This window comes from Aricia agestis, chromosome 2 (assembly GCF_905147365.1).
Source record: "Aricia agestis chromosome 2, ilAriAges1.1, whole genome shotgun sequence".
Classification (NCBI taxonomy): domain Eukaryota; kingdom Metazoa; phylum Arthropoda; class Insecta; order Lepidoptera; family Lycaenidae; genus Aricia; species Aricia agestis.
In genome coordinates, this window is record NC_056407.1 from 16,152,738 (window position 1) to 16,164,783 (window position 12,046).

Genomic DNA, 12,046 nt, shown 5'->3' on the forward strand with positions numbered 1-12,046 from the left:
TGTATTGTGCTATATTATGCAGTTTCTTTGCAAAAAGTTGGTTCCATTCCATTCCGCGCCACTATAAATTGAGTATAAGTCTTCGTCTGGTACGTTCATAGGTTAGCTGCTGTGAATAAGAAACCGATTCGCTATGTGAATATCTTCAACTTTAATTGCAAGAGGCTACAACTCTACCAATACTTAACGGGACAGGACAGTCGGGCATAAGCAATACATTATGGTCACCGTACAATAAGTGTGTATTGTGTGGTATGCCGTATGCATATCGGCTTCCAATGATCTAATCAGGGCCGCGGGACAAACTTTGAATCATCGCCGGCCATGTTGGTTGCCTTATGCGTATTTTCCGAGTATTGTTGTTCTTATAACATACTAGATGACGCCCGCAACTCCGTTGCTCCAAAGTTTATTTATTGCGCTTGATCCTTTCCCGGGACTCATAGAATCACCATACCGAAGTTTAGCAAAATCGCTTCAGTTTACCGTGAAGAGGTAATAGAACTAATAGACAGACACATATCTAGCGCATTTATAATTTTAGTATGGAAGTATGTATTTTATCTTATGCGAACCCAACATGGAAATGTTACAATTTAATTTTATGATAAGTTTTGCAATGTACTGCATTCTTGTGAATAAAGAATTATGAATTATGAATGACATTAGCTAGAGTAAAATAGTAACATTCCTTAGTACGAATCTGAAAGTAAAGTAAAGTACGAAAAGAAGTTACAATAGGTAATTAACAACAACAATAAAATCCATGTAAAAATATTTTATATTCTTATGATCGCAGTTAGTATCTAATATGAAACATCGATACATCAGTCTTATTCATAATCCGGGAGTTGACAACTTTTTAAAAATAGTTTTAAGCGCTTCAGTTGTTGGTAAATTAATATTTTATTCATTATTTTAAATACTGAATTCAAAATATGTCACAAAAACGCGGCATTATGGTCACGTGCTCACGTGTGACGTCATCGTACATGAAACAAAACCGTAGACAGAGCAAAAGTGAGTAAGCTAACAACTGTCAATTTTCTTTGACACTGAACGATGACGTCACTGCTTCAGATTGGCGTTTCCAATCACGTGACTTACAGTTAATAAATCCAATTTTTATCACTGTAAAATAAAATAAATCAATAATTATTTTTTCGTTATTTGTTTTTAGAGTTTAAGTCTATAAAATTTAATAATTATTTTTAAATTTTAAACATACTGTCAACTCCCGGATTCTATGCTAATCAGTCAGTACTATGTCCTAGACAAAAAAGTTAGCGCAGGAAATCCTTTATCATGCAATAACCGTACATTTTGGGGTAACAAAAACTATCCTATGTCCTGGAACTCCAATTTATATCTTCCTACCAAGTTTCATCCAAATCGGTTCAACGCTTAAATGTAGACTTTTGCATTCTACTCTCAAGTATGTACTCATTAAAGGAACATACTTGATAGTAGAATGCAAAACGCAGTACATTAACAGTTCGCCGGCAGGCCGCCGCCCGCCGCCTGGCAGTTAATAAGAAAAGAGCACAGACTCACAGTTCCCCTGACGATTTTGTATCGACGGTCAATGACTGTCAGGCAGCCTGCCAACCAGAGCCTGCAGGCGGACTGTCAATGTGTGGGACCCTTAAGTCTGTAAAATTTGGCATGGAGATGCCAAATCTTTTGGGTCCCGACACTCAGGATAGGACATTTTATTTAGGCGCAATAAAGTTGCGGCAACTAAGCATCGCCTAGTAACCTGGCGAGCGTGTACAGACAGCTAACATACATCTGACAATAACCACCAACCACATTCATTAACTTATACTAGAAGTCTAGAAGTCCTGCGTGAGGAACTCGTTGTAGTCCTTCTCCAGGCTACCCAGGGCTGAGCTGGCGGCGGTGAGCGCGAGCTGCCGGCGTAGGTTGGCGACGAGGCGCGCCTGCCGCTCCACCGTGGTCTGCAGGTGGCGCAGGCGCTGCTGCTGCTGCGCCGCCGCCGCCCGCGCCGCCGTCTCCGACGCTCGGGATGTATCGCGGTACTCCTGGGAGTTGTGGTGGTTGTTAGGTTGTAGGTTCGGGTAGAGGAAATCTGTCTTCATTTTTAGGTAGAGATGGTAGAGAATGGCGTATACAGCATGACTGGTGAGACATGTTCAATACTCGAGGACGTGATATTTGGCTATTATATTAGTTGAAAAAAATAATATCAATTGATCAATTGAGTAAATGTAGCTTAAAGTTTAATAATTATTTACCCAACGCATGGACACAGCGCGCGGGACCAGTAGCGCGCGGCGCGGGGCGCACGCAGCCGCGCCTGCCGCATAGTAATTTACTAAGTGTCCATGATTCATTTATTTAAAGGGAAATTTGGTAAAAAATCAAGTACCTTATTTTATTACATACTTAATTATAATGAGAATTGAGTACGGAGTACTTTCCTTAAGTATTGATCATGTCTGCTCATGCTCATGTCATGCTGTGTATAATAATTAATAACAAAAAATATTAATAACGGAAGGATGCGTCCACAATAAGTAACAGATTACAGCAAAACCATTCATATAGTAGCGCATAACAATCTTCGCATTTTATGTGGTACGTGGACATTCTGATACTTACTTATGTACGCATGATTCTAGTGTTCAACTATACAGAATAGCGCAAGTTTTGTTCATACTTGATGTTTGAATCCCCCTCCCTCCCTATGTAAAATACCGAAACTTACTTTACTAGATCCCTTTTATTGCCGGGAGCATTTAACTAGCCGTTAACTTTAGCCAAAACAATGTGGCATGGAATTTTAAAGGAGGTGTGGAAATATACGTGGCGGCCGAGAAGAAAGATTTTCCGATCGAGCGAGGTGTTATGCTCGCCGCTCGGTCTGGCCGAAGCCCACGTGATTGATTTCGGCTGACCTATATAAACACTACTTTTTGTTAGTAAGGTTGAAAAATGTAATCACCATTGTCTAATTATCCGCGTGAATCTTCGCGAAAATTCGATCTATCAAATCATCCTACGACATATAATATATCGACGCACTTAGTAAACTTCGATATTTCGACGCAGGAATGTGGCGCTAATGCCTTATACCACTATTATCGCCACATTCCTGCGTCGCACTATGTGAGTTTACTAAGTGCGTCGGTATGTATGTTATATGCGGCGATACGTGGTATACGTGGATACCGCCACAGAGGTATGTCATAACTCATAAGTTCTGTGCCTTTTTCTATAGTATTATACACTACATCCGCATCAAGTAGCAGCCCACCTTCTCCGCGGCGGCAGCAGCCTGCAGCTGTTGTCGGAGCGCGGCTACTTGGTCCTCGTGCTGGGCGGCGCGCGCCTCCAGCCCACCGCACCGCGCCCGAGCCCGCTTCACCTCCACAGACAGACTTTCGCAGGCGGCACGGCTGTCCCGCAGCTGCTTGTCTCTCTCCTGTCAAATGAGTTTTATGGCGGCCGTACACACTCGTCGACAGGCCGAGCGCGAGTGTGTACAGGGCGCTCTCGTCCCCGGTACGGTAGTCTCACACGGAGAGGAATATTGTTTTACGAATAGGTTACTAGACAACTCTTTCTGGAAGGTCTACAGTGCCCACCAGTAAAAATAGCAACATAATATTAAAGGTATTTCGTCGCAGGAAGCTAGGCGCACCGCACAGGTAGAAATTCAGACTTTGGCAATGAATTTTGAATCGCAGTTTTTATAATGCAGTGGCTTCAAACAATCTCGTTGTGAACTGAGGCCTAGATAGGCTATTAACAAATAATTTTACAGTTTACTACATATTAATACTGCACGAAGCTTTAAGATTTTAAAAGCCGTACCCTGAGACATTTGGGCAGTGCCGAATTTCTCTTATATATATATATATATATATATATATATATATATATATATATATATATATATATATATATATATATATAATATGAATATGAATATATAGTATGAATATTCGCCAAAAGATGTCAGGAAGAGTCATATTTTTCAGTTTTATATATATATATATATATATATATATATATATATATATATATATATATATATATATATATAAAACTGAAAAATATGACTCTTCCTGACATCTTTTGGCGAATATTCATACTATTTTGTGAGCAACTAATTGCTTTAAATATAGAATTGCTCGTTTACAGATATAACATTTTAACGATGTAAGTGACAGCCGAAAAGGTAGACCTTCCGACTGAGCGAGATCGCATGCTCAGTCAGGCCGAAGCCCATTGACGTCATTTCAGACATTGTATATAATATCATGCCGTTTTCCGAAACTTCGATAGCGCGATGTAGGACTGTGAGACTTATTGTGGGTACCGCCACAATATCATATAGCAGTAACAGCACATCACTTACATCGAGTTTGTTCTGCAGCAGCTGGCACTTGGCGCGGGCGGCGACGGCGTCGGCGCGGGCGGCGTGGGCGGCGCCCTGCAGCTCCAGCCGCCCGCCCTCCAGCTCCGCCAGCTGACGCATTTGCGCCGAGCACTGCCGGCTCTGAGGACCACGAGATTCTTATTACTTATTAGATTTTCGTACTCGACATCACCTTTTCGAAACTTGTCATTTTATGAAGAATCTCTATATGTATCAATACTAATATTATCTATATATTAATACGTGAGCCAAAAACTTTGTATCCCTTTTGACGAAAAATAGGGAAACGTAGGTGAATGAAATTTTGCACAGTTATAGTTTATATGGTGAAGGAGTGCATCGAGCTAATATTATTTTGAAATTATGCTTTTGTCACACATTTTTTTAACAAATAAAACATTACACACGCTACAACACGCACACTCAAGAAGACGACAGATTTTTGAGTGACAAACCTATACATACAAATTATACTCTTTTATTTATTGAAACTAAGGTCGAATTTCGACCATTGGGCGATCTCTAGTAAATATGAAAGGGTGACTGTCGGTTGCCTTATCTTTTTATGCCTGAACCGCTGAACCTATTACCATGCACATTTTCAAAATTTAGCTCAAGTGCTCTTAGTTCTAGTAGTCTTTCTTCGTAAACTAGCCATAGTATTTTGAGATATTTTGACAGACAAGAGAAATGTAGAAATTCTTACCTTTATATTAATATTTTCCTTCAGCTTGTCTATTTGCTCTTGTAACAGTTTCACTTTACTTGCCAGACACTTGCAGACACTCTCCACATTTATTTTCTCTGAAAACATATTATTATTGTTTTAAAAAAAATTTAAACCAACTTTCAAGGTAAAAACAATAATAATAAGAACTAAAAAGTATTAAATAATTCTTACTCTTTAATAGAGCCTTTTTAAGAATTCGTCTAAATCTGAACTATTTCCGTACATAAAATGTAGGGGCGAGGACCCCTACACTACAACGATGGGCAGAAAGGAAACTGGGGTTACCTGGTGGCTGAGACAATACGCTATTTCTATTTCTATTATCTAATTTAATTGTGAGTTCAGTCAATGACCAATGTCAAAATAAATTTAAATCATTTTGTTATCCAAAATAAAGTTTTTATAACTAGTTATTTCATTAACTGTAAATCAAATCATTTATTTTCATGAAAATAAATACGTAATGATTATGATTACGACAACACACCTTTTGTAAATGACTGCGGGAGGATGTCATCCTTCACACTAATAGAAACAAAAGCATACAAAAACTCCAGGTCTCTGTTGGGGGACAAGGAGCAGCAATGGCACTGCTTCTCACTCAAACAAACTGTCTGTAGCCCATCACTTTTGTCTATGTTTCCGTTGGGCTTTTTTAGTCCTCTTGGCTTTTTGACTGTCTGTTTAGGAGTTAGTGTTTTAGAAGTCTCACTAGACCCTTTGGATGTAGTGGAGGAAGAATCGCATTTATGCTTTGTAGGATTGCTGAATCTCGGACTCAGTTTTAAATTGCAAGAAAAATCAGAGAATATGTCTTTCTTGGCCTGCAAAGTGGTTAATAAAATAAATTTTGTTTTAATATACTTAGTTTAGTTGTAATACCATCAATATAATATGTTATTAAGCTACAGCTTAAAAAGCGAATGCATTTGTTACGAACTGTGCGATTCACATTACTACAGCATTTTCATAGAATATAACTAATTTATATAGTATAACTTTTGATATTCACCATAGCATTCTCAATTTCTTTCATTAATATTTCTGTTTTCTTTTCCAGTTGCTTGTTGAGCTTCTTGAATTCATTTTCACGTTCCAAAAGGCTTACAGAGTCCATGTGTAATTGATGTATTTTTATTTATAAAAGAGTATAAAATTAGTTTTTCTTGAGATGATTCAGTTACAAACTTCCACAACATAGTAATAGTTTCTATGGCAACGTTTAATGTAATCTTGCAATAGGTACGTCGTCTCGAAGTTTTATGGCCCTTTAAAAGGTGAAAAGGTAATTCTTGCTGTTCATAATATTTTGTATTAAAAATAAATTATTTGAGTTGCATTTTTTCAATTTTCATCACTTCATGGTGTAAATTCCATTTTAGTGTCAGTATCACAGATTACTAGTATATATTGGTCAGTATCAAGTCAGTATGGTAATCAGGAACCACAGATTACAGAATAAAATCAGAACGATTTGACAAGATGTAATTGGCTATCAAGACGTCAGATTGCACTGCTAGGACAGACTCAATCGTAGATCCCTACATGTGCTGCCCTCTGTGAAAGTAAGATGAAACTTTTTGTAAACAAGCACGCGTCAAAAACAGCTGTGCGCAAACCAATAGAAATTGAGAAAACAAAATATGTCAATAAAGCTTCGTGTCGTGGACTCGTGGCTGTTGACAGCGAATTGCTTTGTTTCCCATATGATTCCATTTGGACAATATCATTAGTTACCTTTCATAAACATACATACCGTAAATGTAAAACAGTAAAAAAATGTTAAATTAACAAAATTTTTACCATTATATTGAGGCAAAGTTGCTAAAAAAGCAAAAAAATAAAGTGTGTAAGAAAGAGACGAAAGACACTAGAAAGAAGAGGGCGAAAAGTTTATGCCGAGGAGAATCGATCCACCAATGAGAGGGCTCCCTGCCCAGCTGACATTTTTTAGTTCTTGACTGCAGCGAGCGCTCAGCGAACGCTCGTTTTGTGGTGAAGCCCACTGCCCAGTTGAAATAAGACACAAAGAAAGCGTTCAACGCTAAGGACATCTTGTTAACAGTGCAATAATGTATTTAAGGAGAAAAATACACGATTATCGAAGTGTTATATTATAGCGCAGGTGTGTTCGTGTGGAGTTGATGATATTGCTTGCTGTTTAGAAGGTAATCTTTTGTCTTATTTAAAGATGGACCGTGCCATATGTTTAGATTTCATCGTATCGAGGGCACAATTCGGGAGATTAAACTTAGATCTCGAACAATCCCAAACGCTTTGCATGCCTCTCGCACGTCTTTCCTGTATTTTAGAAAGTTAAAATGACAAGTTCGCTGCTCAAGTTGATGGTATAATGCGACTATTTTAAAATGTTACTGATCGAATTGGAAGTGTTTCCTATTCGGAGTTATTTCAACGCGTATCTTCATAGTATGTGATTGAATTATTCTCGTATAAAGTACTAGAAATATTTAACCGTTTTGAACATTGAGGCGAGTTCTGTGAGGACCGTCGATCTCGTATAAGTACGAGTAGGAGCACATCAGCTGATCACGGGTTACCTCTCGCCGTAGAAACTGCACAGGTTTTGGTCCGCGGTATTATAACGGGTCGGACAGGTATCGAGGTGCAGGCCAGCTGTTTTTTATTTTTCATTGTGATTTTACGCGACTTTAATTCGTAACGTTAAGTATCTGGGATGAAAATCGATCGTCAATTTTTTTGTTGTACTTTTCTAGGCAATTATAGGGATGTGCAAGTTAGATATCGATATAATATTATTTGATGCATGATATTTTTTTTCTATAGTCGTGAGTCGTGAGTCGTGACCTTGTTGCATCGTTGTACCACGTGTAACTTACGTATTAGATAAACAATAGTATAATATTATGGAAACTCTAAGGCCAGAACCTGCAAATTGCAATAAGCTATGGGCGCGTGTATTTTACAAATTTCTTATTTTAAATATTTTTAGAATGGATATGTTTTGAAATTTTAATTATTTTAGGTGCAATTTGTCCAGAACTTTACTGGATTGCTTGCATTGCTCGATTGTAGTGGTGAATGGTTCGAAATATAGATTGATGTATTTTATACCCTAGGATCTATAAAAATATATAAAAATATAATTAATAGGAAATAATATTTTAAAAAAATTATATTTATGTAGTTAAATGGAGGCACGCGTCGCGGCGTTTCACAATTTACAAATTACAACACACAAAATGGCCAATCAAATGGGCAATGAGTAATGAGTTAATGACCAATATTCAATAATTTTTCTCTCTCTATGTCTGTATATCCTTCCTACACTCTAGATGGCGAATCCACAGCTCACTCATTACAAGTTGATAATTGTGGCTAATTGCCACGCCTAGTTTAGCTTCGATTTCAGACTAAAAATTAAAATAATTTGAACTGTTGCAGCAACATAATATTAAGAGGATACACCAGGGGCTAGAGAAATGAAAAAAAGTACGTGTAATATCTATAGCTGTCTCCCTTACCTCAAGCCTATACCACAGAATGCGATAGAAACAACTGCAGAAAATCCAGAAAATCAATGATTCGTTGTCCCCTGATTCCGTCTCCAAAACTTAACCGATTTAAGTACTTTTTTCATTAAAGATTAAAAAAAGGCTTGAGCTGTGTTCCTATGTTTTGCTTTTTTTTTGTATAATCTAGCCAAATCTGTTTTCTGGATGTTTGAACACAGCGGAAAATATGGCCATTTTTTTGGGTTTTTGAACGTTCATATCTTATTTAATAATTAAATTATGAAAAAAAGAAAACATAGGGACATTGTATTAGTGGCTGTAGATATTCAGGAAAAAAATTATAACTCTACTAGCATTATCCAGGGAGGAAACAGGGGACAACGTTTGTATGGAAAAAAGGGCGGTGTGGACTCCTCTTAAGTCTTAAGATTATAATATTATACAGTAGGTATAAAGTTAACAACTTCCGATTAGGAGGGTGACGTGGAACAAAGCTAACTGTAAATGCTGCTTTGGTACGCATAATATTATGATGAATTTAGACATGACACCTAAATTCTAATAAAAGAGAACGTAGGAATAGTTTTTTTCGTGAGAGCTCCTATAAAAGTGTTTTTATTTTTTATTTTATTAAAGATTTCATAAATACTGGCGACATGCTAAAAAAGAAAACATGAAGATTGAAATGTATAAAAACCCCATGTTACTAAAATCTAGTGTTTAGTTACTAATACATCAATAGCCACTTAATTGAAAATTAATTTATTTGACCAAATTTCTATTTTACATTATTCACGATAAACATATAAGTACATGCAAAGTTTGTTAATGTCATGTCATTTTAAAAGCAAGGAAAACTTAATGCCAGTTTTTATTGTGCAATAAAATAGTTAATTAATGGCATCAAAGTAGTTACTAGTTTGTTATATGCAAATGGCAACAGCGGGATGTCAGTCAGAATGACACGCAATGATAGAAATCCAGTGTTGCCATAACAATTGCAGGTATTGAACCGGCGACAAGCAGTAGCAATTTATTTATTAAGATCATAAATAATTTTATTATGAAAACATATTAATATGATCCGCATCACGATGATAATTCGATTGTGAAAAAAGTGAAACGATGATGAAAACTGAACTTAAAAAATATCCACAGCCGAACATATTATAACCTCCTCCTTTTTGGAAGTCAGTCGGTTAAAAAGAAAAGGACGATTGTTCCTCCTTTTTTGGAAATTCTCAGTAGTTATGATCAAAATTCACAATGCAGTTAAGTACCTACTGCTTTAAAGTAGTTATAATCATCATATTGATTTTGGTTGTCATGAAGCGAATAGGTTTTTACTTCCATGAAAATATGATCACGCAAACGTTGCAAATCACGTAATCGATATGAGGCAGCGCGGACACGGCGCTCGGTGACGGAGTAGCTTACTAGCTGCTGGCGACTAGCGTACGGCTCTATATCACATCGAGCTCTATGTGTTCGAGTCACCTTGTGCGGTGTGCCGTGTGACGTGTCACAGTTATACACGTGCGGTCACATCATCAGTATCGCGATGTCGAACACAAGGCTTGTTTAAATGTTAACTACGTTAATAAAATACAATAAAAATATCTTCCCCCTTGTTGTCAATACTATCCATTTTAAACAACGTTAAAGATTTTTTCTAAGTAAAAAGTAATTAACAAATGTCACATATTTGAACTATGACGACACAAAGTGAGGTCATTATTCAACCCTTATTGTCAGATTTATCAAGTATTCCTTTTACAAGCAAACAATGCCCAACGAACGCAAGTTCTGCATGAATACAATAAAAACTTTGAAAGACTACTTAGCATCAATAAAATCTATATTTCAAACTATTCACTGTATTTTTAGCCCCCAGCCCCTGAATATTACCATCGTATGTAGGATCTATAAGTATACTAGCATGAATTTTTTTTGAATTTTCAATCACTGTGTTGTGGGAGAAAACGGACTTTGAATTTTAAGGGTAAGTTTTAGGGGTGAGTCCGCAAGTTGAAAATATTACCATCGTATGTAGGATCTACAAGTATACTAGCATGATTTTTTTCAGAATTTTCAATCACTGTGGTGTGGGAGAAAATCGACTTTGAATTTTAAGGGTAAGTTTTAGGGGTGAGTCCGCAAGTTGAAAATATTACCATCGTATGTAGGATCTATAAGTATACTAGCATGAATGTTTTTAGGATTTTCAATCACTTTGGTGTGGGAGAAAATCGACTTAGAATTTTAAGGGTAAGTTTTAGGGGTGAGTCCGCAAGTTGAAAATATTACCATCGTATGTAGGATCTATAAGTATACTAGCATGAATTTTTTTAGAATTTTCAATCTCTGTGGTGTGGGAGAAAATCGACTTTGAATTTTAAGGGTAAGTTTTAGGGATGAGTCCGCAAGTTTAAAATATTACCATCGTGTGTAGGATCTTAAAATATACTAGCATTAATTTTTTTAGAATTTTCAATCACTGTGGTGTGGGAGAAAATCGACTTTGAATTTTAAGGGTAATTTTTAGGGGTGAGTCCGCAAGTGGAAAATATTACCATCGTATGTAGGATCTATAGATATACTAGCATGATTTTTTTTAGAATTTTCAATCACTGTGGGGTGGAAGAAAGTCGACTTGGAATTATAAGGGTGGGTTTTAGGGGTGACTATTTTTTGAGTTAGAAATAACATTTGCACCCTCTAAAAGTGTCCCCTTATCTCACTATGATACATATTATATTTTGATACTCAAGATAATTTGTTTATGTTTTGTAGCTAATTCGTTCACTTGAACGTTCGGAACTTCAGGCACGGCACATCATTGTCCTACAAATAGAACAATCCATATTTTTCAAAGTATGAAATCCTTTCTATCTCTGTTAGCTACCACTTTCGAGATTTTTCGCAAATAAAAATGTTGTTCGTCTTATCAAAATGAAGCTACTCACAAAAAATTAGCTTGATAGAAAAAAAAATTGTTCCAGGGCTCCCGTACTAAAAGTCTCAATCGAAGTTTAAAATAATAGGGAGTGGATTTCTAGACGTTCCGTTTTAGAAATTCGCGTGATCGAACTTTAGCGGATATAATCTACTTATTAAAGTACTTGGTATATTAATGAGTTTGTGTCGAAAGTCGAAACGTAACGTTCAATAAAGAATATGTTCAGTAAAAAGGCAATCTGTATCAACACTTCCAGTTTTACAATAATAAAGAATATGAAAGCCAACAATATAATTATGAATTAATTAATATTAAAGCTATTCTTAAAGTTATAAACATTTAATATACCTGCTTATAAATAATTTTTATCTAGAACTAGCTGTCCCGGTGAACTTCGTGTCACAGGTCACTTTAAAACCTTCCCTGGACTTCTACGAATATTTTAAGACTAA

At 36.6% G+C, this 12,046-nt stretch overlaps 2 protein-coding genes across 2 annotated transcripts in view; one reads left to right on the plus strand and one right to left on the minus strand.

Annotated features, from left to right (window-relative positions):
* Positions 1–1,240: 1,240 nt before the first annotated feature.
* Positions 1,241–6,428, minus strand: LOC121739814. The gene is made up of 6 exons (XM_042132392.1): positions 6,151–6,428; positions 5,626–5,962; positions 5,115–5,212; positions 4,388–4,528; positions 3,281–3,448; positions 1,241–2,045 (listed from the first exon to the last, which is right to left on the minus strand). The coding sequence occupies exons 1-6, from the start codon at positions 6,253–6,255 to the stop codon at positions 1,836–1,838; spliced, it is 1,059 nt and encodes a 352-aa protein (XP_041988326.1). The 5' UTR covers positions 6,256–6,428; the 3' UTR covers positions 1,241–1,835.
* Positions 6,429–7,047: 619 nt separating this feature from the next.
* Positions 7,048–12,046, plus strand: part of LOC121738881 — a 51,552-nt gene continuing 46,553 nt past the window's right edge. Inside the window, exon 1 of the mRNA XM_042131164.1 lies at positions 7,048–7,306. The gene's annotated coding sequence lies outside the window, so the exon portion shown is untranslated. The remainder of the gene's footprint in view (positions 7,307–12,046) is intronic.

What these genes read in the sequence shown, in the direction of transcription:
- LOC121739814 (XM_042132392.1), bottom strand. Translation starts at nt 6,255, where the DNA reads ATGGACTCTGTAAGCCTTTTGGAACGTGAAAATGAATTCAAGAAGCTC. An exon ending in AAGAAATTGAGAATGCTATG is followed by an intron (nt 5,963 to 6,150) that starts GTGAATATCAAA and finishes ACCACTTTGCAG; the next exon opens with GCCAAGAAAGACATATTCTC. An exon ending in CTGCTGCCGCCGCGGAGAAG is followed by an intron (nt 2,046 to 3,280) that starts GTGGGCTGCTAC and finishes CACAACTCCCAG; the next exon opens with GAGTACCGCGATACATCCCG.